This window comes from Thunnus maccoyii, chromosome 17, assembly GCF_910596095.1.
Source record: "Thunnus maccoyii chromosome 17, fThuMac1.1, whole genome shotgun sequence".
In the NCBI taxonomy this organism is placed as follows: Eukaryota; Metazoa; Chordata; class Actinopteri; order Scombriformes; family Scombridae; genus Thunnus; species Thunnus maccoyii.
This window is the reverse complement of record NC_056549.1, coordinates 10,024,923-10,051,369: the sequence shown is the minus strand read 5'-3', so window position 1 is coordinate 10,051,369 and position 26,447 is coordinate 10,024,923. Positions and strand designations below refer to the sequence as shown.

At 41.5% G+C, this 26,447-nt stretch overlaps 3 protein-coding genes and 1 non-coding gene across 9 annotated transcripts in view; 1 reads left to right on the top strand and 3 right to left on the bottom strand.

The window, feature by feature from the left end:
- The window catches only part of ccdc85cb (coiled-coil domain containing 85C, b), a 50,372-nt gene extending 47,854 nt beyond the window's left edge, over nucleotides 1-2,518 (bottom strand). For all 4 annotated transcript variants that reach the window (XM_042389900.1, XM_042389901.1, XM_042389902.1 and 1 more), the window contains exon 1: nucleotides 1,151-2,518. In XM_042389900.1, coding sequence (XP_042245834.1) covers nucleotides 1,151-1,868 — 718 coding nt within the window. In that variant the 5' untranslated portion in view covers nucleotides 1,869-2,518. The remainder of the gene's footprint in view (nucleotides 1-1,150) is intronic.
- Nucleotides 2,519-2,726: 208 nt separating this feature from the next.
- LOC121882012 (cholesterol 24-hydroxylase-like) lies at nucleotides 2,727-8,685 on the bottom strand. 3 transcript variants are annotated; one of them, XM_042389895.1, is made up of 15 exons: nucleotides 8,206-8,685; nucleotides 8,025-8,102; nucleotides 7,669-7,750; nucleotides 7,368-7,441; nucleotides 7,075-7,161; nucleotides 6,702-6,840; nucleotides 6,440-6,556; nucleotides 6,186-6,348; nucleotides 5,752-5,817; nucleotides 4,855-4,927; nucleotides 4,691-4,775; nucleotides 4,357-4,467; nucleotides 4,076-4,164; nucleotides 3,897-3,963; nucleotides 2,727-3,791 (listed from the first exon to the last, which is right to left on the bottom strand). In XM_042389895.1, the coding sequence occupies exons 1-15, from the start codon at nucleotides 8,352-8,354 to the stop codon at nucleotides 3,642-3,644; spliced, it is 1,530 nt and encodes a 509-aa protein (XP_042245829.1). In that variant the 5' UTR covers nucleotides 8,355-8,685; the 3' UTR covers nucleotides 2,727-3,641. The 3 variants fall into 3 exon arrangements, with proteins under 3 accessions (XP_042245829.1, XP_042245831.1, XP_042245830.1); XM_042389897.1 differs by lacking the exons at nucleotides 8,025-8,102; nucleotides 8,206-8,685 and adding an exon at nucleotides 7,919-7,948; XM_042389896.1 differs by lacking the exons at nucleotides 7,669-7,750; nucleotides 8,025-8,102; nucleotides 8,206-8,685 and having other exon boundaries at nucleotides 6,702-6,976.
- Nucleotides 8,504-8,576, top strand: trnat-ugu. The gene has a single exon. It is a non-coding gene; the product is annotated as a tRNA-Thr (tRNA).
- Nucleotides 8,686-14,367: 5,682 nt separating the features above from the next.
- ism2b (isthmin 2b) lies at nucleotides 14,368-26,230 on the bottom strand. The gene is made up of 6 exons (XM_042389899.1): nucleotides 25,520-26,230; nucleotides 20,891-21,142; nucleotides 19,437-19,770; nucleotides 17,315-17,452; nucleotides 17,120-17,188; nucleotides 14,368-16,991 (listed from the first exon to the last, which is right to left on the bottom strand). Exons 1-6 carry the CDS (start codon nucleotides 25,628-25,630, stop codon nucleotides 16,474-16,476), a joined length of 1,422 nt encoding a protein of 473 aa, XP_042245833.1. The 5' UTR covers nucleotides 25,631-26,230; the 3' UTR covers nucleotides 14,368-16,473.
- Nucleotides 26,231-26,447: the final 217 nt, after the last annotated feature.

The window sequence follows — 26,447 nt, the reverse complement described above, 5'->3', positions numbered from 1 at the left end:
TATTTATCTTTACCCATTTAGTCATTATATCCACATTACTGGTGATTATTTATCAAAAATCTCATTGTGTAAATATTGTGTGAAAGCACCAATAGTCATCCCTACAATATTGTTGCAATATTGAGATATTTGGGCAAAAATATTGTGATTTTTGATTTTGTCCATATCGCTCGGCCCTAGTCAGGATAAAATGAAAAAATATGTAAAGTTTCAACTGGATGGAGGATTTTTTTTCCCCCCTTGAAACAGAATTTATTCCTCTCGCCAAACAGATCATGGCGAGTTACCAGCCCATGTGCTAGCTAAACGAGGCTTAGTGTTCTCCTGTTCCATCATAGCATTTTTCATCCCCCTCGCAGCTTTCAGCTGTGTATTTAGGTCTTAAAGCAGGGACATTGATTTCTGGTCCCATGCCATGCATTTCAAACGGTCCCTAAGCAGACATGAGTGCTCTTCCACAACCAAAGACAACAAGGATAATCAGCGAACGACCCCCCCCACCCCACCCCAACCTCACAAAAAAACAAAAAAAAAAACAATCAATTTGCTCGAGCCCCCTCTAAAAGCTATTAAGATAAGCCCTCTTCCTTAAGGACCAAAAGAGCAGTGACCTAAATCAGTGCAGATTCAAATGATGGGGTAGTGTGGGATTGAAAAGGCCACTTAAGGATGCTGCGTGTGCACATGCATATGTGTGTGTGTGTGTGTCATAATCACCCCAATCAAGACTTTATGGTGTGGTTAAGCCAAGACCCCCCATGTTAATCCTTCACAGCAGTTTTGATCAGCATATGTTGTCAGTGCAATTACACGCACATGGTAACTATGCAACACAGCTTGATTGTGTTGTCTATTTGAAACAAATCCAAGAAAGAAATTAAATATAACTTCAGAAACCTCAAACCAGCCTTGTTTGGAGATCTTTACATACCACTGGAAGCTTTTGGAGTGACTTCTTGACAAAAAGGTGAAAATAAAATCAAAAGGACCAAATAAATAATGTTGTGTTTAATGCAAAAGAGCCTAAAAGTTTTTTTATTTGGAACTCATATTTGACCTGATTGCTTGGATTCTTGGTGTGTGTTAAGTCTGCATGCAGATTAAGTGACAGCCAGGTGTGTGTCCAGGTGGAAGCAGTGTGTGAACTCACCATTGAGTCCATTGGGGATGCTCCTGTGATGGTGCGGTGCTGACAGGTCATCCATGGACCTCCTCATGGTGGGGCCCATCTTACTATTCTCTGAGGTGGGCTTGTGTATGTGGTTGTGGTTGTGGTGATCAGGACTACCAGCACTACCTGTGCTGGACGTACTACTCCCATCACCGACATCCCTGACCGTGCCGGTGCCCCCGTTCAGGTTGGTCAAACTGGACTGACTGTCTATGGAGCTCCTGGACCCTGCCCCGTTCCTCTCCTCATCCAGCATGAGGATGATCTCCTTCAGCTCTGAGTTCTCCCTCAGCACAGTCTCCTGGTTGGCCTCCAGCTCCTTCAGCTTCATCATATAGGTGCCCACCTCCTTCCACATGGCACTGGCAGTGTAGCGGCCAAAGCGCTGCCACTCCCGGGACAGCTTCTTGCCCTTCTGTCGGTCATCGTCCAGGAAGCAGCAGAGCTCCCGGAGCTCATGGTTGTCGTCCTGCAGCTTCTGGTTGATTTCCTTCAGGCTCCGGATTTCGTGCAGGTGCACCTGCAGCCGGCGGTTGATGTCTTTCATCATGTTGCCATGCTCGATCATCAAGTTCATTTTCTCGCTGTCAACCCTCCTTAATCTCCTGACCAGCTCCTCTTTGCTGCACCTCAGCAGCTCCTCGTCCGTCAGCTGGCTCAGGTCATCCCTCGGTCCCTCGGACGGATTTTTAGCCATGACTGCCCTGGCTGTGAGTCAGTTCGTTTAAACGGTGGCTTGCAATTAACTGTCAAAACTCAATTAACCAAGCCTCAATTGCGGAATTGTGTTAAAATACGAATACATTGTTCAAAGTATGAAAGTATCGTACTATTTCTCACTCTCCTCTTTCACAAGCCGATGATAAAACAGCAAAAAAATATGAATGTGATGCTAGCGCAACCTGTGCATGAACTGAATACCCTCAGTAAGCTTTCAAAGGAAAATCCTTTATGAATCTGGGGAAACAAGTGCTGCTACTCACATTCCGTCAATAACGAAAGCACATGATTGTTTTTCCTAATCGATTACCAATAATTTTCAATCAGGTCCTGGTGGCCGATGCCGAGTCCTGTCAACACAACACACCGCGTCCCATCGCAATGTGCGCCGTCTCCGCTGGACATCGCTCCATTCAAAATGATGGAAAACATAAAACGCGAGGAATTTAAATGCAAATTAAATCTTGTTTCACGCTTTAAAAAAAGGCGAACATTAAAGTAAACGCAACACCTCTATATATAAAACCCTACTTTTTTTTTTCAGCCGCGGTGCGTTTCACCGTCAACAACGCTCCTCGGATGAAGCCTCTCTGCTGAGGCGGTGTGTCGGTGGACGGTAGGATTCAAGCCTTTTCCACCCAGCTAGCCCGGATTTAGCAGCGCACCCCCCTCCTCCTTGTCCAAACACTCGGGTTTGAAATCATTCAAGAGGATTGCGGCCAAGACGGCCAATCAAGACGTGGGAGAGGAGTGGGCAGCAGGTAGATGAAAAGTGCGCTGAAGCCTCACAAGGCAAAGGCTCAGCCCTCTTAAAGGAACAGTAAGACAAGTTCAGCACTGGAAAAATTGTATTTAATCATTCAAATTAATATTTAAAGTGCATTAGATTATAGTTAGGACATTTATCTTTAAAACATTCCATTATTACATTTATAAAACACACATTAATGCAGTTTAGAGTGCTATATTTGGCTTTTCATATTCATAAACTCTTACAGTTAGACATGTATTTGTAAACTTCTAATTGTACTAATTGTTTCAAAAGGAAAACCCCATAAATTCACCTCTTAATATCCTTTTCTTACAACAGAATATGATGCCTGATATGATCAAGAATGCTGAGGTGAATAACAACTTTTGATCCTCAAAACAGCAGTAATTTAACAGGTGCCTTGGAGATTTCTTTACAAAGTCATAGCGCCACCCTGTGTACACTGTCAGTAATACACAAAAAACACAACAGGTTGAGTAGATAAGAATCACTGCACTGCACACTGAGCAAGAAATAAAATCAAGTCTTTTAGGCATTATATTAATCATCATCATATTAAAGTGCAAAACAAACACAGTATAAAAGTTCCTCTGCATCAGTAAAAGTGCCTATGATAGTTGATACATTTTAATCAGTTTTTTTTTCATTTGTGTAAAAATAGGATAAACAGCATTTTAATATAAGTGTTAAAGACACAAAACAGGTTTCTTGGCTCAGTGAGTATAGAAGAGAAATCACAGAGAGCTAAAGAGCTGCAAGTTTAAATTCATAATCGTCATAATTTCATTTGAATATATTGTGTATTCCTTTAAAACATGTATTGCACAGACTATTTTCTTTACAAAGGACAGAAGTACAGTGCTGCAAACATTAAGCTAGAATAAAGAAACCAACAACCTAATTTCACCACAGGTACTGTTACAGTTTCTTCTCATTTTGTGGTACTATATGACCATTTATTTTATTATCTTTATTATTTTATTGTGTGTGATTTCTGTGTTTGACCAAGCACACCACCCCACCGTCTGGCCTGAGAGTGGCAGTGTCCAGGATGCCAAAGGTCTGTCCTGGAATCAGGGTGAAGTCGAACCTCTGGAGCAACTTGGCCATTACCACTTTAGCCTCCATCTGTAAAAACACCCCACAACCCATTGGGTTAATTCAGTGTGTTTATACAGGATGTGCTGTTAGTGCATGTGTCGATTATTTATTACTCTTTATGTCACCACCCACCTGAGCAAAGTTCTGTCCCAGGCATGAGCGTGGGCCAAGGGCAAAGGGGTAGTAACAGAAATAAGGCCTTGTGAAACAGATAAGAGGCGGTTAATACTGACCGTTTTTCTTCTTGTGTGAAGACAATAAAATAATAATATATCATTAGACGTAAAAACGTAGATTTCTATGTTACTTACTTGGGAGCATCTGGGTGAAATCGGTCTGGATCAAATGTTAGCGGGTCCTTGAAGAATTTGTCCATTCTCCCAGTCACGTAGGAGCTCAGCTAAATTTCAGAGCAAACAAACATTTTAATAGTAGGTATTGTTTATATCTGTATTTGAAAAAAAAGTGAGTTGAGTTGTAATGTGTCATCCCTTATGTATATAAAACAGAAACACACAATAAAACCTTTTTGGGTTCTGACATGTACATCCTGCTTTAGAGGTACAAACACATTCAGAAGTAAATGACTCACAAAACAGGTGAATCCTCCAGGTATCCGGATACCATCAATGATGAGGTCTTCATGTACATCACGAGACGTGCCTGGAGCTGTCGGGTAAATCCTCAGGGTCTCTTTTAGCACCTGGGGGGAGGTTACAGTGTGAGGTACACATCTTGAGTCAATTACTTAGGAAAATTAATTAGGACGAAGCAGATATGAGGCAAGTGAAAGATCCTGGTTTTGCAAGTCATCTGCAGGTGGTGCCATTCCTCAAAATAACAAAGAGGGAGTGAACAAATGATCAAGGAATGCATCGTCTCCAAAAGAAAGTGACCCGTAATTTTCCTAATGTTATAACACTTACCTGTGTGAGGTAAATCAGTTTCCCAAGATCGTCATAGGTTATGTCATGTTTCATCCCAATGACATCATCCACCTCTTTCTTCACTCTGAGGAATAAAGCACTACTGAAGACATTGTTGTGCCACAACAATAATGTGAAACTGTTTTCACTGCATTAGTTCTTACTTCTCCAGTATATCCGGGTGTCTTGCAAGTTCCATGATGCAAAAAGCGAGTTGATTAGCTGTTGTTTCTTGCCCTAAAATGTTACAAATGGCAAAAATTAATCCTTCAAATGGAGCAAAGTGGCATCAAAACATTAGAATATTTAAGGAGCATTAAATTTTACATACAAAGTTTAGTTTACTTGTCACAAGTTGTATAATGTCTGGAATGAGCTTAAAAAATGTTGTCTTAGTTGTCTTGCTTGGTTGGTATGTTTGATACTTGCCTGTGATACAAACTGAAGGTGTGGGGTTTGGAAGAAATGAGCATTTAGGAGTCAGGGCATGTATAATGAAAGAAGCTACTGAGTTGCATTATGGGAAATGTAGGTTCCATGTAGGTTTATCTTTACTCTTACTAGGGACTAAAAGTCAGGATACCTCAGCCTCTGCTGCTTCAATTTTGACTTTTGTGTCTCTTTTGAGTCCCCTAACTTTATAGAAGTGCAATACTAAATCACTGAAGTATTCCTAAAAAGAGATCACCAATTTTTTATCCCACATACTTGAACTCTAAACCAAGTGGGGCTTAAGAGATGAAAAAAAAAAGTGGGATTTTGCCAAGGTTTGAAAATACCAACTGTAGCTCACCAAAATACAAATCTTCCTTCCTATCCTTAATAGTATTGATAATAACAGTCAACAGACCCTTTGGTGATCTGTTTTACTGAAAACTCTATTGCATCAAACTGTCTATGTACACACAGACAGAGGAAATTATTCACAGCAAGGTGTGCGGATTATTGTGAAGGTCTTTGTCATTAAACATTGGAAAATGATATTAAACTCAACTGCAATGTGGTGAACTACACACTCCTCACACTGAAAAACTGTCAGAGCAGAAACAACATAGACTCACCAGCAATGAAGAAGGTCACAAAATTGTCCAACATTAACTCTTCATCTTCTTTAGTCATGCTTTCCTCTGAAATAATAAAAAAAACATGATTGAATGAGTGAATTCTAGTCACCATGTTGGATTGAACATTCATCTCATTTAAAAATGCAATTAACTGACGTATTATCTATTCACATACCCCATCTACTGTATCTGATTGAACAGGTGGTAGCTTAAACTTTAATGAGAAAGTTAATGATGCACACGTTGAGATGAAGATGCTTGTATTTTATATGTATTTCTTTGTTATACTATTCTCCACAGATAAAGATCAAAACTCTGTTCTAATCCAGACCATTTAACGTATCTTTAGCAACTGTCACAACGCTGTTACAACACAGGAATGTTCAAACTTTGGGCTTATCTGATCAAATCTGAACTTTAGGGACCGTAACCTTTGCCAGCAGTTTTGATGATTTGTGTGAGAATGTCCTTGGGGACGTCATCGCCGTTTTGCATGGCAGTCTTCCTTTCCTGGATCCACTGAGCTCCAGTTGTGCGCAGCAGGTGGCACGCTTCCTTCACTTCATTAATAAACGGTCTGTTCTTTGGGTTGAACTGGAAATGCAGGATTTTTAAGATGCCACACAGCATTTACACAGCGATTTCAATCATACAAACTCAACATTAACCAGGCGTAAAGTCATACCTCAAATAAGTTGTCTCGGACATAGTGCACCATCCCTTTCAGACACGTCTCAATGGCTTTAGGGAAAAGTGAATCATTATTATTCTTCAGCAGTTCTAAATCCACACCAAAAGCAACCTGAAAGTTATCAAGAAAAGAAACATACATATATACTGAGAAAGTTACAGCTTTATTGGACAAACTTTTGATGAACTGAGATGAAAAATCCTGATGGATCAGGGCTACTGCAAAGGAAACTGTAAAACAGACTATGACAAAATACCTTGGTAATAACATCTAGGGTGACACAGTTGACAAGTTTGAGCATTTTGGCCTCTGTTTTTTCATCAGCAATCTCTGAAAGTTTACTCATCAGTTTCTCTGCCGTCTCATTGAAGGTGCCCATTAGACCTCTCAGATACCTGGAAATGATGGTAGTTTTAGACGACGGAATAACATAGTTGAGACATACCTGCAAACCTCCACAGAGATTAAGAATTGGGATAATGTTGCCCAAAGAGCAAAAGGAATTGACAATCTGAAGAGAATCTACAGTGACTGCAATCACAAGATATAAAATACAGGTTGGACAGATATGTAAAAGTGACAAGATGGTGATCTCACTTTTCCACCACTTTGAAATGTAAATAACTCACAAGCTGCTGAAGGCGGGGTCCATGATCCGGCGTTGTTTATACCACTGCTCATGGTCCAGTGCTGTTACCAGGCCATTGCCTAAGAACCTTGAAGACAGACATGGATCTAAATAATTTTTTTAAGATTGTTAATGATTAGACATAAGGAAACAGTGAAGTGAACCAGCAAAGTCATTGCAGAGGACTGACATGACAGACAAATATACCAAGACAGCTCTTTGCACCATTTTCACTCAACATGTTCCTCATCTTACTCTTATTGTTAAATTCCTGAAACTAATCTGATAAGTTACCTTTGACCAAACAAGCTGAAGAGTCGCTTGTAGAGAAATTTATCTTTGGGGTACTTTGGGGACATCAAGATTTCCTAAAACCGGAGCAACCACAGAAGGAACATTAAAAAAGTGATGTTTGTACAATATTACCATGATATTTTCTCCAAAAAGCACAATAGTTGTGCACCGTAGGGTCATTTTTTGGCGAGGACTTAGAGCAAAGCAGGTCCATGGTGCATTTTTAAGCTGTGCATTGTGCAATGCTTATGTAACTGATGGCTAACATTACACAAATATTTTTGTAAAATGAAACGTTTACCTTGGTCGTGGCTGGACAGGTAGTGCCGATTAAAACGAAATGCAGAGCATTTATCCTGTAAACAGCTCCGTAAGTCTCGGACCTGTAAACATTTATAACTTATTAGTGTTACACATGAAACTCTCTTCCCAAACCGACACAATAACTACTGAAATATATATTTATCATATAAAGATGTGTAGTCGCAAAATTAACAACTTGAACACAGACAACATATATCGACGAAGAGAAACAAGTTATCGAAACTAACCTACGTTAACTGTATATCACTGACTGAGCTAGCTATAGCAGCCGTGCTGCCATACTGGTCATATTGGTGGTAAGTTAGCTAGTACCAAACTTCAAAGTGTGCTTACCATTCCAGAAATTGATCGTGTATATTTCCTCCATTTTTCATTATCCTCAAAAACGTTGGTGAATGTCCGAAGAAAAAGCTGTGGGAAGAAAAACAAGGTAATGTTAACAGTTTTAGGTAACGTTAACGTTAAATACGTTAGCTAAGGAAGTGGAGTTAAAAGAACGACCCACTTTACTTACCTGTTTCTCGGTGGCCCAGGTATGTGGTCATATTTCATATGAATGTATTTAATATACAGACAATACCCGAGAAAAGCGATGAAAACCAGAAAGAGAAGAACTAAAAGCGCCTGAGCAGTCCAGCTTAAAAAGACACGGAAAACTGCCATTCTGGCGAGGAAAGTTACAGAGACTGTACTGTGAAACGATAAGTCAGTCAGGGGTTAGTGAAGTTCTCTTGTGTATGAACTACGTCAGCATTTCGGTATCAGGTTTGACAGCTTCAAATTCTTTTTGCACAGCTGATTTTAACGGAACAGGCTCCATAGCTCAGTGGTTAGAGCACTGGTCTTGTAAACCAGGGGTCGCGAGTTCGATCCTCGCTGGGGCCTGATGCCGGGTGAACGTTTTTCACTCTCAGACGCGAGTTCGAGCCCTGCTTTAGGCTAAATTCTGTCTTATGGGTCTCCTCTTCAGTTATTAATAATAGGTCTGTCGTACCAGCGAAAAAATGCTGTAATGAATACAGGTGTGATCACTTACTATTAGCCAGCTAATGTCATACAGCTTTAGCCTTCTAGCCTTTACAACCATAAAGGTAACAACATAACAACTGTTAGCCACAGCTTCTATGATACAGAGTAGGCATTTTCTTTGGTTGTTATAGCAATACTTTTAAGAGATTACTACAGTCATATCACCAACAAAAAAATATTGATGATAGTAATTATAATGACAACAGAAAATGTCATGCTCAGAGTTTGAAGCAGTTATAATCATAAAAAGGAGGAAATTAGAATTTTTCAGTTGTAGACATTTCATTTACATTACATGTCAACTGAGCAACTTGAGATATTTTGTACATAATGACATAATGAGAAAATGCATCAGGAATATACAATCTACTGCTTTTTGAATTCCCAAATAATTAATGAAGCATTATTAGGACTATGAGGCATGCACCCATTGAATAATAATGTGCTGCAGGGGTGAATAAGAGTTTTTCACAACTTTAAAAACTTTGAACAAATATGTACTTCCTCCCACTTCGGAGTTCATCCCTCACCCATGAGTTTCAGCATGGAGGCATGAGGGAATTCCTCCATGACTGAAAATAGGACCAGTATTGCCAACCAGAGCGTAGAACTACGTAGATAGATACGCTTTACACATCAGATGCCGCCTGCTTACACTTCAACTGGTGAAGCGGGAAACCCTCACGCTGCTCATACAATTACACCCATCTCCAGGAGCACTGCCGTAATAGGGTAATTGTTTGAGTCAACACTGAATCTCACATAGGTTAGATAAAGAAATGCATAGAGCAGTGATCTGTTAAGTGATGCAGATGGAGATTGTGAATCAAATGTGCACTTATGTTTGCCCGTGTAAATATATTGGCTGATCATTAAACACATTCCACGGTGCTAAAAAAAGGGGGCTAAAAGGCTGTGACTAAGTAAGCGTTAAAAGGCACAAGATCTGATATAGAAACAACTATGTTGTGCCCTTTATGTGTTATGTGTTATTCTTAAATTGATTGCCTCCATCTTAGATTACCTGATGCATTAGTCTGTACAGCATCCTGTTTTGTGGGTGAAAACATAGTGATTCAGATAATAAAAATAATAATTTATGTCTGTCATTCTAACAGATAAAACACGCATTCACCTACTTAACAAATATTTTAGACTGACACAATTTTGACTACCATCTCAGGCCCGTTGGTGGTGATATATACACACACTATAGGATTACTTTTACATGGTAAACCAAGCTGTTAATAGCTTTTTCAGAGTTACAATGTGCGGGGCAGAATAACCAAAAGGAAGTAAGAGGCAATGCAAATACTACACTTAACCGCCTTTGTGTGGAAATTCTTTTATTGCATTTTTCACATCGCTCAGTTCACAAGGCACCGAGACTGAGACACTGAAAGTAGAATATGATTTCCGGGACAAATCAGGAGTTTGTGGAGTTGTGTCGATTCTATTATTTCATTTTTCAGATCAACTGATAACAAACCTATGTGATTCCAGACAAAAAAAAAAGGTCTGTAGGGCTCAACTTTACACACAACAACTGGTGAACAAAAGCAGAGACATTTGTCAAAAAATCTCCACAGAATTTCTCAAATATAAAGTAATGTCATTCTTAATTAGACAGCAAACAGATTTTTGGCTATTTACTGTAATATCAGAAAGTAAATGCAAAATATTAAGATGTGAAGCACAGATTGGGGCCTGTGTATTTACTGATGAATACCAGAAGGGGGTGCTCTATGTCAGTTTCTGAAATTCCCAGTATTTTCCCATCTCTGCTCTTTTTTTTTTTTCTCAGAGAGAATGAACTGTAAACTGACCATGGAAATAATCCATTTCATTAGGATGTTTTCTGATATCAAAACCTTCCCATGTATTGCACATTTAAATGAGAATGTCATCCATTTTTGTTTTCATCATTCCTTGCAAGACGAAAATCTCACATTCTGATCTAAGTCGTACAAGAAACCACGTCTGAGCTAAAATATCACTTTCTTTCCTACTTGTTTGCAACAATCCAGCCATTTCTAGCACCATGGCCACTTCATACCTGTACATATTGTTCGCAATAACCTTCAAGCTTGTCTGCATTCTTATCTTAAAAAGAACGAGCAATCATATTTTTGGTCCAGGGTCTTGGCTCTGTGTAAACGCTGGAGGCTAGGGGCTGTTTGATGTTGTTATGGCTGGCTGTCTGCCGCCTCAGTACTACTGGATCTGCAGGCCCCTCTCATGTCCAAAGGTATTGTGTTGGCTGCTCTTTTGATTATATTATCAACAGAGAGAGAGAGAGAGAGCCAGAGAGAGAGAGAGAGAGAGGGAGAAAATTAAGACTCCCACTGGACATGAGTAAACAAACAAAAGTTTGTAGAGTCTGGTTCATCCAAAGAATGTCAGTTATTCAGACTTCTCTGAGGATATTGATGTCCAGTGTTGGGATTATCGTGCTGAATATTGTTCTAGCTTGATAAAACAATTTGCCTGCCCTCAGTCTGCAAGATTGAGGAGCATGTAACGTATTAGAGGAAAGCACATCTTGACAGTAGACATCATAAAACACAATCTCAATGTGTTCTTGTGCTTTTAAATGTAACAGTCCTTGCAAGTGATTGTTAGACAACAATGTACACACTCATAGTTGTGATACATTTAATATATTTTAAGCCACGCTAGGAATGGTAATGTCGAACTGTCTGTCAGTCAGTTGGTCCACCACTTTGGTCCAGACTGCAATATCTCAACAACAGTTGAATAAATTGCCACAAAATGTTGTGCAGACGTTCATGGTTCCCAGATGACTTGGTTATACCTTGAGTTTGCCATGCAGCTGCTGTGAAATTTGGTACAGACGTCCATGTCCCTTCCAGGATGAATTGTAACAATTTTGGTGATCCCTCAACTTTTCGTTAGGTCAAAACTTGTCCGATCGATCGAACCTTGTTAACGTTATACCTGCTAAATATCAGCATGTTAACATTTTAATTGTGAGAATGTAAGAATGCTGACGTTAGCGTTTAGCGCAATGTGCCACTGTGCCTATTTACAGCCTCCCAGAGCTGCTAGCATGGCTTTGTATTGTTACTTTTTCACAGAATTAACCAGCCGTATCATCTGCAGCTGGAAAAAAAAGGGTGCAAAAAGTGAAAATACACTCTCGCAATTTTGGTGTTTATGCTCAATAACTCTTGGATTTCTGCCTCTTAGGAGTTGAGGCTTCATTTTGAGATTAGTCTTGTTTATCATCTCAGAACAAGGCCTCCCTCTGTGTCAAACTAGGCAAGGAATGGGATCAAGTCAAACTCCACATAATCCGTAAGATTCTAAGATCCACTGGCATTTTTATAAGTCCTGTAGGTAGAGCAGCTGAAGTATGTGCATGGGTTTGTGTGGACAGACAAGAATATGTTTGTTAGCATTAATGCAGCGTGTGTGTGTGTGTGTGTGTGTCCCTGGCTGAACCCTTGTCAGCCTCTGCGCTAGGGTATGTTTGTTTGCACGGGGTTACCCTCGTCACAAATGATCCGCAGGGGGAGGTTGGGGACGAGGCAGCCTGTAACGGGAACTGCGAGCGACTTGAAGGGCCATGCTGTTTGCAGGTCGACCAGCCGCAGTACACCCAGAGGAAATCTCATGTTCCTGCCAGCCTACAAAAGTAAACAGATCTGTAACCACCAAGCTCTGGCACCAGGCCTGGGCCACCAGCGCTATAACTAAAGGAATGAATCACATCACACACACGTTCACAGACAAACATGGAGGTGCATGGTGGAATGCACGTGGACACTATTGGATTGCAATCCAGTCTTTTCACATTTTCTATGTGAAATAATTCACGCTAAATTGAAATACAATGATTTCGGTCAGCTTGAACTTCTGTGTAACCACAGCGCACTCCCTCAGTGACATGATGCACATGACCTCCATAAGCTGTCAAGTGTATTCACTCGTTTTCTTAAATGCCTCCGCCTGGGAACTCTTGCTTCATTCAATATTTCAGATAACATCTTTTAGCCACAACGTTTTGAAACCTCCCCTCTCTTTTATGTTCTTTTTCCTCTCCCTTTCACCCTCCTCTGTTTTCCCTCTTTCTGCTTTCTCCTCTGTCTACACATCTGCGGTTATTTATCTGTTATTCTGCGGCAGCAATGTGGTCAACATGTGTCTGGCTTCTCTCCACGCAGCACTCATCTGCAGTCAACTTAGGAATCACTGGAGGACCACAGTAGACCTACCAAGCTCCTTATCGTTCATTCCGCAGTGGATACACACCAGAGAGATGAATTGATGGATTTCTAAGTATCTCCTTGCATATGCGCCTAACATTAGTACATCCTCTGCTAATTGTGTCCCACTTTAGACCTAATGTTCTACTGTAAATGCATAACCATGCTTTTTTTCTCTCTTGGGTCAATGAGAGCAGCAAGTGAAGTATAGGCATCATGACCTACAGGAATTAGAGTATATAAGAGGAGTATTTGGATTGCCTAAGCCTATGGATTTGCATTACCCTGACCTTTGAACTTTTAATCTCAATGTTATTTAATCCTTTGGAAAGAGTATAGCGTCAGACATCATGATGTTAGGAAGAGATCAACCTAGAAACCACACAGGAGATATATAACTGTTAGCTGAGACATGCAGGGTCTTATAAGGTTAAATTTATCGTACATTTACTGTCTGACGAGTCGAGTGGAAACACTTCCACGTAATTTTAATTTCCATCGTGAAGTGTAGTTTAGCTTTTCTTTTCTGGAACCATAACTTAAAGGAATTTATAGCCAATACTGACAGGTCTCTTGTTCTTGCTTGGTCTTCAAAATTTGGACCCAAACCAGAACTGAGAATCCTATTCATGTAAAATGTAACAGTCTTGTCAATCACTGTCTGGAAGAATGCCTACGACACATTTTTTAAATCCTGACACACGCACGGTTTAAAAAGGCTGCGGCTGACTGTTTAGAAGTCTGGCAGAAAATGTTAGTGCGACTTTTGACTTTTAGATGTGAGCTCAAACTATAAAGAAAACCACTGTTAGACCGAGAACACACAGACGATAAAGCAGAGTAAACTGAGGAAAACGTTTGATGCTGTTAGTCCAAACAGCGACTGCACATGCTGCTTCCATGTACTACCAAGAGAATTCATCCGTGATAGCTGATTGAATCCTGTCATCGCTCGGTTCAGGATCTTTTGAATGTGGAAATGGTAATTTAGATTTAAAAAAATATTACAGTCACATTCCCCGTTGCTTTTCATCAAGGCAGACACTAACACACAAAACCACAATCTGTTAGTTACAGACTATTAAACTGTTTAGCACAGTTTACATTAGCTCAGCTGTGTGTGGACATCTAATACACACCACTCCACTTTTAATAGTCTGACTTGTTTTTGACTGTTACAAGGGAAGAAAAACAAATTCAGAACAACAGTTTTTCCACATTTTTTACAACTTATTCTCTTTCTTGCTTGAGTTAGATGAGAATGTTGCTACCTGTCTTGTTGGAGAGGAAAGGTGTGTCAGGAATGTTGCTCCACTATGCTTTGCTTGGCCCTACTACACAGTGATTTAAAGTACAGGGAAAAGAAATGAGAATAAAAAGTCATATGATGAATGCAAAGTCTTTATATATTTCTTCAGCATAATTGCAACAACATATTCATAGAGCACTGCAGTACAACATAGAATGAAACACAAACACTTGATGTTGCTGTATGAAGTGATATGAGGCAAGTGGTTTCCCTTTTGATATTGGGTGCCTTCATTTCTCAGTCCGATTAGTGCACCATGTTGAGTATAGAGTCATTTCAAAGCTTCAGTAAACTTAAAAAAAGAGAACAGACAAATAAATACTGTACAACACCATATATGTAATACTAGATTTAGAAATCACAAAAAGATCATGCTTTTTTCTCAACAGAACACTTGATATATGCACTTTCATAGAACAATGCACCATTTCTGGCGAGTTTCCCTTCACAATAACACTATCATTAACAAATGGCAAACATGAGTACATTTTGATAAATCTTTTGTATATAAACCTTAAATAAAGTGCCTTCCTTTAAAATCGGTGATTCCAAAATGTAAATGCGTGTTCGCATGTACACATCTGGAAGCAGAATTCCTGAAAAAAAAAAAGGTTTGGAGCGAACATCCATAGGATTTGATTGGACAGAAAGGGCAAGTCCTGCAATATTCAGATATTTATAAGTAGAATTAAGATTACTGCCACTGACTGTTTGATAAACTGTCACAGGGATGAGCATTGTTTCAAATTTTATGGTCTATACCCTAGTGACGAAATATTTGGTAATGGCAACTACTTCCAATACTCTATGTCAGCTAGAATAAGGCCACGACATGACCTCTCAAGAATGTTTTTTTGAGTAAGAATGCCCTTTCTATCTAATCACGTTCTATACATAAACCCAAAGACCTTAAGCCAACAGCTTAAACAGCAATGACATCGCACACAATGCATCAACAACTATTCAGTTATAAGGGTTCCCAACTGCTTTTTGAAACTGCACAAAAAGCATTATCTGTTCATCAATTCCAATCTGGATTACACTCCTGATACCCGTCTACTAATCTTTACCCCAATACACTTTGTACTAGGTCCAATAGTGCTCCGCTGTCGAGGTAAATGAACAAATGTTTGTTTTTTTTATCATGGTCAGTTAGTCCCCCTGAGAACATTGTAGAGACACATCTATGAGCAAAATCTACTCACTGTAGAACTTTTTCTTTCCTACATTTGCACCGTAGAGACTTAGGACGCTGGATTTGCACAGGCACCAACAGTCTGATTTTTAACTCTTTGGCACCCAGATTATATATTTTCCTGGCTGTGAAAATGTGAGGAAACACATGAAATCAATCTGTGTGACAAAACATTTGAAATCAAATGTGCTGTTCCTGTATCATTACTGCCTAAAGGCTATTGTCATAATTCTCACTAACTCAATAATGACAACAGAATGTTTCAAAGCCTTTTAGCTTACCTCTCTGGTTTAGATTTCAAATTCTTGTAACATTGCTAATTGTAGTGTCCCAAAGGATTGACTGAAATGTACATTACTGTTACTGCATGTGGCATCTTTAGGGTCTACTGATCTCCTGTCGTCTTGTTCCCCTTGATACCTTTTTAAAACCTGAAGGATCTTATATTGTAGCAGCATTGTTGGGATATTCATCTGTTGGACTCTGCCCATACATTTGTTTGTTTCATCAAAATAGCCAGCCCATATTCATACATTTCCTACTGTAAAACCTACAAGAAGCATGATCAGGATGTTTACCATATGTTGCTTTTGTCATTCACAAGCACTCCAGGACACCACCAAAAAAGCCAGTAGGTAGACATCATGCTTACACGCACCCAGGAGAGTGTACTGAATATAAAGAGAGAGAGCTTGATGTCATGCCAGATGTGTAACAGGTTGGAAAGCAATGGGAGAACACTGCATTTTTTTTCCATTCATGTAATTCAGTTCAGTTCAGTCGAGCCTGATAGCAGGGCACTGTGCCAAATCCTAACTTGAGACAGCCACACTTCACCATCATTCTTAAACCCCACAAAACTCCCAATTACAAATGTGCATTTCCTCTGAGTCATTAATGCATGGTAAATGGCTGATGCATGCTTTAGACATAATATTACATGACTTTTAAGGTAGGCAGTCTCCTCTCAAATTAGGCCCTCTGACTCTCGGAGTGAAGTGGTAGTTTTGGCTGTAGTCCTCAGTACTCCCTGGCCTCCTCCAGTTCATTCATGAACACGTCTTCATGGGGGTTTTCTGGGCAGCTCAGCCCGTTATTGGGTGGCCGCACTGCATGGAAGCGACTCCAGTCTCCCTTGCACAGGATCCAAGGCAGCACATCCACTTTGAAGTGCAGCTCAGGTGAGAACTCATTGCTGATCAGGTTAGGCGTGCCTGCGCCTTTTCCCCGCGTGATCAGCCGCCCACGATCATCATAACAACAGTGCTGCGCTGCGAGAGTGGACGAGTCGCCAGAAAGAGCTGAGCGGATGCAGCTACGTGCTGATGGCTTGTAGATGTCCAGGCGCTCCTTGGGGCCACTGGCATCACGCCAGCGGAACGGCTGGCCATGAGTCTCATCATAGACACTGACCACAGTGTACCCCACTTCAGAGGGGTAGGAGCAGGGGCAGTTGGGCAGCTCCGCCAAGACCTGGTGGAGGTACCTCTGGAGGAACTCACTCTTACAGTTGAGCCACTTCTCACAGCTGTCCACATCTATTGGAAAGACAACAGCAATACCACATAAACTTTTGTGTTGTCATGGCCAATAATGGCTTGAAATATTTTTGGTCCGGGAAGCTAATCTAAGATATTATGGAGAACTTTCAATAATAAACACTCACCTGTCCCAAATGGCTCTGTGCCATTCTCCATCTCGAAAGGGAAGGGCTCTACCACTGTGTTGACATCACCTGCAAAGAGGAACGTTGTAGATTAAAAACCAGCTGGGACAGGGGAATCCCAAAAGCACAAAAGATGTCTCAATACTCTGGCTTTGTTTGGTGTTTTTACTTCTTAAAATGGAAGTATAATCTCACCTGGACAAGGCTCCAGGTCACACTTTGAGGCTTCTGTCAGAGTGCAAGAGTAGCCACAGGACTTGGTCCTCTTCCTCTCACCATGTCCACATGTCACTGAGCAAGGAGACCAGGGAGTCCACTCATCTGTCTCTTTCTCTGTGGGAACAAAATCCAAACACACAAACTCAGCCTTAGCTTGTATTCTATATTTCACATGGATCAAAGCTTACTTTGCACTACAATGAAAATTTGTCAGATTTTATTAAGATGAAAGCACAATCATTTACATATTGCAAAAAAGTATCAGAGATTATGAGAGGATTACATAATGAAAGCATGGAAACAAATATACAGTTACAGGAACTCTATATTGTGCTTTCAGACACAGGTATGTAGTTTATTTAACAAGCTAAAAAGACGCAGCTTGAAAGGGTTGACTGGCATTACGAACACAAGGGGAAAACCCAGCAAATAAAAAACAAAAAAAACACTCTGGAGTTTTGTGTTGAAGTGAACTCAGCACGTACTTCACATTCTAATCCAGAACAAACTTTCAAAGTCTCTGGACTCTCTCAGTCCATACAAATGACAATTTTCTCCTGGTCTGACCTTCCCCATGAAAACCCATATTCTTTTTAAGAAGGCTTCAGTGAAATTAGAGAGAGAGAGAGGCTGTGCTGTGGCTGTCCGCCTCCGCACCATGCTTCCTTGTGGTGTTAATAGCACTGAAAACAAGTCATTCTTGATTAAAGGCGAGGTGGGTGCAGAAATACCAGCTTGGGTGTAGCGAGCACCCAATTTTACTTTGTGGGCGCTGCCAACTCGCCATGTGGCCATACGGGAATGAGGTCTCAGGAGAGTCTTAATTACAGAAGAAGCAAAGGCAGACATCCTTGATTTATGTTCACTGAGTCTTTAGATGTGACCACTTAATAGGCATTGTTGCCCTTTGCTGGCTCGTCTACATGCACAGCACTCAAACAGATAAAGTCGATATGTTGTCACATGGATAAGGAAAAGGTTGGAGAGTAAAACTATCCAGGGTTTAGACACCTGCTATCATATTATAAGATTTTGCTATGACAGTATAGGTCTGACTTCAAAAACCTTGAAAAAAACAAATAGATCTATTTTGCATGGATTTGTTTCTATGGGAAATTTCTTTGAAGAGTGAAGGCTTTAGGCTGTGGTAAGCCCATGATCTGCAGTAGAACTCTGGTCTGCACATTGGCCTACCCAATGCCCAGCCCATCAAACTTTTTCTCTTTCTTTCCTTCTTTCTTTTTCTATCTCTCTTTTCTGCCTTCACTCCCTTTCTTTCACTTTGTACACCTTCCCTTTTGCTCTCTCATTATTTACTATTTTTACCACTGAATAAGTGGTCTGTGCAAGCTGAGACACAGCAGTTTTCCCACCAGAGGAAGGCAGAATTAAGAGGGGAAAGAGAGCTGTAAAAGTTATGCAGAACCCTGAAAGCCCCCCGAAATTCTTGAACTGGCTCAAAAGGCCGAGCCGCAGAGGGCAGTGAGGGCCGCCAGGGTCTGGGGGGGCCCATGGGGTCCCGGGGAAGGATGAAAGGGCCGGCCGAATGGCCCCTGTCATTCTGTGTTCCCAATCTGCCCTCTAATTGTCCACAAGCAGAGGGCTGTTTTGTCCCAGAGAACAGTGCCGGCCTCACGCTGCCATTAGCGAGCGCATCGGACCCGTCTTCAAAAGGCAGGCCTCTGCGACCAGCACGACCAGTGTCGACTTCAAAGTGCCTATAACCCACAATGTCCTGATGGTCGAGTGCTCAAACTGCCTCGCATGCTGGCATCGTTTGGTTCTCTCTGACTGTGAAGACAGTCGATCATGCAGCCTTCCTAAGCCACTCTGCGGTCCTCCCTCTCTCCTTCTCTGTCTCGCTCACCTTTGAGTTTTTCCATTATCTCTTTTTCTTTTGTGACTTGAGAAATTCAGTGATTGCATTTCCATACTTCCCCTTTTTACATTTCTTCATCCCTACATCAGTAAAACTCACATGATAAATTTTGGTAATTTTTTAAAAGCTGTGATCACTTTGATGAAGTCATGTCTAAAACGAGCTGTGTTTGTGTGGCTGCACCAGCAGACAGTCAGTGAACCACTTGGCAAAACATACCATAGTAGCTCTGCATTGGATTCAAGCCTTCGTTCCAACGACTATCCCAGTCTCCGCCTACTCCACTGGGTAAGGGCTCCTCGCTGCCGTAATCCACTAAGTAATCTCCATCCTCCTCTTCCTCGCCAGTTTCCTCCACGCCTGACCGGCTGTTGCTGTCCTCGCTGGAATCAGCATCGGTGTAACTCCAGAAAAGCGGCCAGAAAAGCTTCTTGCCTCCGAGCCAATCTACTGTGGAAGAGGGGGAGGAGGAAGAGGAGGGTAGCCAGTCTTTTTCCTTGGCCAGGTCCATCTCTACCTCCATCTGAGGGTCGTCCACCACCTCAATGGTTACCTTCATAGACAGAGAGAGGGGTCTGTATGAATTTGAAATAAATATCAACTGAACAACTTTCTCCTAAAAGTTTAAACTAGCAAACCAAGACTCCAAATTGTCGGGTAATTGATAATCCAAACTGGCTTTAACAGTGAGTGGAAGCCAATGACATAATAATAAGTATTAAACAAGCGATTGAACTGTCCAGTGTTGCTATCTTAATTTTGCCACAAAGTAAAGCACCACCAATGATTTTGTGTAGCTTTAGCAGTTAAGTTACAAGTTCTTCTCAAGAAATCAACCGTCTCAAATCCTCGGAGGAGTATTTTAGCAAGCAAACCCACTCCCCGGATCTAAATCAGCCAGCCAGACGTGAGCATGAGCATTCAGCCAACCAAACGATCCTCTCAGGGAGAGAATGTGAGCATTTATTCTGGTTAACTACCTCTCATTACCTCTATATGACTCATCTTAGATGCTGCAGTGCTTCCAAGGGCCTGCTTTAGCTGATGTGAAGACCAGGCAACAAGGAGACTACACAGGAAAACTATCTTTTTGTAATTGTTGGGAGATGAATTTCACAGTTAGGAAAGAAGTATGATGATTGGGAACCGCTTTCATTTGTTTCTGCTGGGTATATCGAGTCTTTTAGTCGAAATACTGTATGCTACATCTGGTCTATATGCTACATGAAAACTCATCAGAACATTTCATCGGTTGCTGTAGACATGGGCCGGCATCATTATGTCCCTCTAACCACATCCTGATTACACTGGCCAGAGTTGGAAAGGATAACTGCCCTGAGATAAGTTAAACAGAACAACTTTTTTGAACTTTTTGGTTCAATTTAGAAGGAGATGATGAGATCTTAATGGGTGATGCTTATGATTACAGAGCACTTTTTCCTGTATTACACTTTGATTAAATAGTAGCAAATAAAAGACACAAAGAGATTTCTAAGATTAGACTGAGAGATTGTTAGTTTTGTTATGCATTAAGGAAATAAATCAGTACAACAAATGACAAAACAGACCAGTTCTCCTTTGATAAATGGTTTTCATCTAACCCATAATTTACCAATTATTGGTTACCATATGGTTATAGTAGACAAACTAAAATGAACCCTCTCCCCACTCACCTGTATGTTGGGGTTCTGTGAGTTGATGTCAGCATTGGCCAGGTCAGGGAAGTTCTTGAGATCCAAGATGAAGGGTTTGGTCTCCTCCTCGGGCTCTGGCTGTGGAAGAACACCGACGGAGCGGTGCTGCGGGTGGGACCATCTTCTCTGGTGGCTGTGGGGCTCGGGTAACAGACTCTGCACCTGGTTCTGCTGCTCCAAAGCATCAGGGACATATTGGACCCCGCCGCTGTGAACTGGGTGGCCGTGAGCCTGATGGAATGAACAAGTTAAGATGTAAGATAATGTGTTTTTTTTTTTATCTGGGCCACTAACAAGAATCCAATGGAATGATTTTAAAGAGGAATCACCAAAGGAAAAGTGGATGGCAGCAAATGCCCTATGCGCAGACATCACCTTGAATAATGCAAAGGACAAGGGCAAATAAGACATCTGGCCACTGGCGGCTTTTAGGCCACTGACAAAAAAAGATCTATCATTTATAGTGGCTTATTAGTGAGTATAAAAACAATTAGTGCTCTGTTTCCAGAAAGAAACCTTGAAAACGTCTACCACTTCACAGCTTGGTCAGCAATTCCAGAGAGTCCCTGAGGCATCCAACTACCCAGCCAAGTGACCAACCAGCCTTCGTTCATTTCAATCTCTTTTTTTTTTCCCACAACAGTCATGGCATCCAGGCCGTGGACAAAGAGGGGCCTGTGCCAGAGAGATCCTCTTTTAGCTTTAATGAGAGGGCCTGGGAGGCGTGGGACCCCTGGGCTGGTGCGAGTGTGTCTGAACCTGCCATGCTGCCGCCACTACGACCACCACTTATCTTTTTACAGTCACTCAGAAGGAAGAACAACAGGAGGAAACGCTGATCCCTGAGGTTAATAATGACAGTATAATGTTGGGGAATTGTAGATATATGGACTATATCTGGAATAGAGTCACTGAAAATTGATTTTTGGTTGGTCTGATTCTCCAGCGTTCATGTGTCTATTTCATGTCCAATAGCACACATGTCTATTTCGTTGGTCAAAACCAAAGTCCAAAGCCTCTAATGAACCCTTGTCTGCCATTCACCCATATCTATATCATCCAGAATATGCTAAACTGGCCCAAACATATGACTGGACAGGCCTTTAAGATTGGACCACAGCCAGTTTGTGGTCTGCACAGAACAAACCAGTGGCAGTTGCAGGGCTAAAGAGGACAAGAAATGTCTGGATTAATGACCAAACGGTTGATGATTTATGGTTATGGCCTCTAGAACAGGGCGTACTTTTCAGTGGTTGCCTGTGATTGTCCCATAAAGAAGTTATGTGGTCAGACAAATCCAAGCATGTGAACACATAATGCCTGTTTAGAGGAAAAGCTTGTCAAGCATGATAAATGATGGATGAAGAGAAGTTGGCCCCCTCCCCAAATATCTATAAACTGGTGGTGACAAGTAGATAACCTTTTTGGAAAGCTCAGCCTTTCTTTGTAACTTAATACACTGTTGTCAAATACTGTAGGGAAATATTATAAATATTGCAACACATTTGCCACATTTTTGCCAAGAAACATCAATATCTTTTTAAACCGACAGGGGGCTGCATTTAACAAATTGTTTCACAAATCTTTTCAATTTCATTGTTCAAGAGACTATCCATACAAACGTTGCATGTTTCAACGTTTGTAAGTAAGTATGCATACATGTCATATATTTTATCATAATAGGTTTGGTGTATTTAGGTGATTCCTTACTTTTTTAGATGGTTTTGCTGTTGTTTTATCTAAAACATTAGTTAGATAGTTATTTTTTCTTGTCATGCCAAACATTTAGTCCATCCAGACACTGTTTTATGTTAACCTACAGTACCAATCAAAAGTTTGGACACACCTTCCCATTCACTTGTAGGAGAAAGTGTGTCCAAACTTTTAGCTGGCACTGTACTTTCAGGTAACGTGTGTTTAAGTGCAAAACTTCAAATAAATTGTGCACCAAATAGCAGAGTATAGAAATGAAATGCTACAAGCCTTAAGTTTTTCCTGGTAAAGTGATTTTTATTCCTCATCTCCCGGGTTTTTTGTGTAATCGTGAATAGCAAACTCTTTGTGCACTGCCAGGTTTTAAAAATCTATTTACATAGGACTGCACCATTACCAAGTTTTCACCACAGATAACGCCAATCTAATTTGTTATATTTGGAGGCTAGAGCAAGAAATTATAAAGAAATAATACCTAAAAAGAGCTAAGCCTTTATATCTTGCTATAAATATGTGAATAGCGAGACATAAAGGCCTCTTCAGCTGCTGTCTTGTTACACCTGATATACAGTCAAACGTTTGGACACACTTCCTCATTCAAGTAAATGAGAAAGTGTGTCCAAACTTTTGACTGTTACTGTATACTGCCTGCTTTAATTGGACAAATCCTCCAGCATGATGCTCCATTTTTACCCTTTTACTTGCCTGTTATCAACACGAGTGGATCGTTGTCAAATGTGCCCAGCAGTTACAATATTCACTTATACACACCTTACATTCACACACATGCCCTGACACCTACAGACTCACGCAGACACACAAAAGTTCAGAGTCACGAGGGAGGCTGCATACTTTCACACCCTCCATCTCGTCTTGTTACACATCTGGATCCTGTATTCTTTCGCATTGTATATCACTCTCCTCCTCCTTTCTTCCTCCCCCTCGTTCTCTCTGATCCTGCTCTCCTCCTCTCCGTAGTGGGGCTCTTCTGATCAAAGGCCCGCTGGCTGATGGCATGCAGTGTGTTTAACAGGGAGACTATATGGATACATTTGGGGACCTCAGCCTGGCCTCAGACAAACATGACAGAGAAATCCACCCTTTTGGCAAGGCGTTGTGTCCTCCTTTCACTTGATTGAAACGACTGGTTCCATTTTGGGCTACTGTCATCGCCACTGCTGATGGTGACACACATTCAGGTTCGGGAGAGGGGGTCGGGAGACGGGACGAGGGCAGCAGGGGTTGAGGTGAGGGGTAGGGACAGGATCTGGAGGGGTGTGGGGGGCCAGGCTGGGAAGGCAGGCGGTGTGGCAGCCCTGATTTATGTGCCCGCAGATATCAAAGGCCTCTGCACTTGGCTGTTTCCAAACCATTACAGAAGAACAATAAACTATGGGCGCTCTTTGATCGCCATCTTTCGCAAATGGAAAAAAAAAAAAAAAAAAAAAAAAACGGGACAACAAATGCATGCCTGGTAGAATCGGGGTGAGGTTGTAGAGGTCGGGGTGGAGGGTGGTGGGTAGGGGAAGAAAACAGACAGTGCAAACAGGTCTCAATATTTGGGAAAGAGGCCACTTCAACGCAACCCCCCCTCCTCCTCCTCCTCCTCCTCCTCCTTCTCCTCTTCACAGAGAGATGGGGGTAAAAACCAAAAACAGGAAATTCCACATTAACACAAAAAAGAGCCAATGTAAACAATCAGATGAATGACACTTGACCCCAGCTCCAATGTGAGAGATGCAGAGGGCTCGCCTTATTCTAGTTACATAAGCATCTCGTTACTGGGCACCCGCTTTACTGAGCTTCCCCCCTCCTCCTTCTCTCTTCCTCCGCTAATCTCTCCTCTCCATCCGCCACTTACGGACACACATCCAGCAGGTCACGCCGGAGGTACAGAGTCACCAACTGCAGCCTTTTTGGTGAATGAAACGAACAATCACACAAGCCACAGTGAGATCTTTTTTTTTTTTTTTTCTCCTTCTCACTAATCATTCCCTTCTCCTCTTCCCTCCCCTCCTTTTCCCCTCTCTGTCTCTTTTTGCTTTGACATCAATCAGACACATGATGAGAGAGAGGGAGAGACCCAATAGGGCATCCATGGGAGGCCACACAAGAAGGAGAGTTCAAAGGCAAAAACTGAACCCCGACACAAACACACACAAACAGACTTTGATATCCAAATATGTCCGCGTGTAACACAAACATTCCCTTAGACACACCACACACACACTGCACAGCGTGTTAGTGTGTGTGTGTGTGTGTGTGTGTGTAGGGAGTTTGGATTTATTATAGCACAGTGTATGCCCAGTGATGGCAAACCTTACTATACATGGAGAGAGAAGCTGAACAATAGAGACCAACATGCACTGCTGAGGAAATCACATTCTGTCATTTCAGCTCATTTAATTGATTGAATCTTTAGATTTAAAGTGATGGAGGGTGATGGCTGAATAAGCTATTTTGCTTTTTCTATGACATTAACATTTTAATAAACAAACGTGAACAAAGAAACGTAGGAGTTGTGTCTGGAATATAACTTATAAACATGATTTTCATTCACATAATTTTCCTATAACAGTTAAGCACCAAAATGTATAGTTTTTTCTATAATATCGCCGATGTTAGGCCTATTATAATATTGAGATTGTTATTAGTAGCTTTTTAAAAAAGACTATTAAGCAATAAAGGCGCCAGAAACTTAAGTTAACACACACAGAAACACATTTCTTAACAGTTTCAACGATTCAACAGACATTAGCTAATTAGCTGCAATTAGATACTACGTTTTGTGAGCGGCAGGTGTGACTTTAGTGATTCAAAGTGTCGCTATAACTTGCTTAACTTAAGGGGGAAAAAAAGAAGCCAACACACAACCAGTGTCTGTAGAAAACGTACCTTGTGGGCAACATTCTTGTGTCTGGTAGGAAACCCTGTCCCCAAACTAAAGAGAAGTATGGACCAAATCACAAACAGCATCTGAAATCTCCGCGCGACCTCTTGACGCATCTTCTCTACTTGCAGAGCTTCCTGTGAAGGTTTGGGGAAAGAAAAAAAAAAAAAGTTCTTTGGAGGCTTTTCTAACACTCTTTTCTCTGAATTAACTTGTTGGTTTTAGAAGAAGCTCTTGTGTCCCGTTTGTCTTCCGTTTGTCAGCAACTTTGACTCAGAACAAATGAAGTTTTTAGGCCTCCTCAACTCCCGAAGTGTCGCACTTTATGAAGATGCGCGCCAGCGTCCAGAGGTATCCCGCGCGCTATCCATATCTGGCACCAGCGCCTCGCGCAGCAACTGTCTGTCCGTATGGCGGGTCGAGCTCAGTGCTTCTCTTCCCCATAAAAGCCACAGTTGGGAGAGCTTTAAGTACCAGAAAGAAGCCAAATACCCCACGTAGAATCTCCCCGTCCGCACCGGCGCTCGTTTATTCAACTACTTTAAACTGTGAGTCACTCCGTCGTGGGTGGGTGGGTGTTTTCTTCCAATACATTGACATCTGGAGTTCATAGTATGCAGTGCGTTTTTGCTATCTGTCTGATGCGTTAATCCATCATCCAGCTGAAGTTCATCCACCGGTTCTAGCGAATGTGTTTGTCTATGTGTGTGTGTGTGTGTGTGTGTGTGTGTGTGTGTGTGTGTGTGAGAGAGAGAGAGTGTGTGTGTGTGTGTGAGTGTGAGTGTGTGTGTGTGTGTGAGTGTGTGTGTACCGCCCAACCAACCGGTTTCGGTAAACTTGCCTTTTACGCACGCATTCAGTGGGTCGATGCTGAAGGAGTTGGGGGTGGGATGCTCATTGCTCACAGCTGTGTGGAGAGGAGGTGCGTTGGGT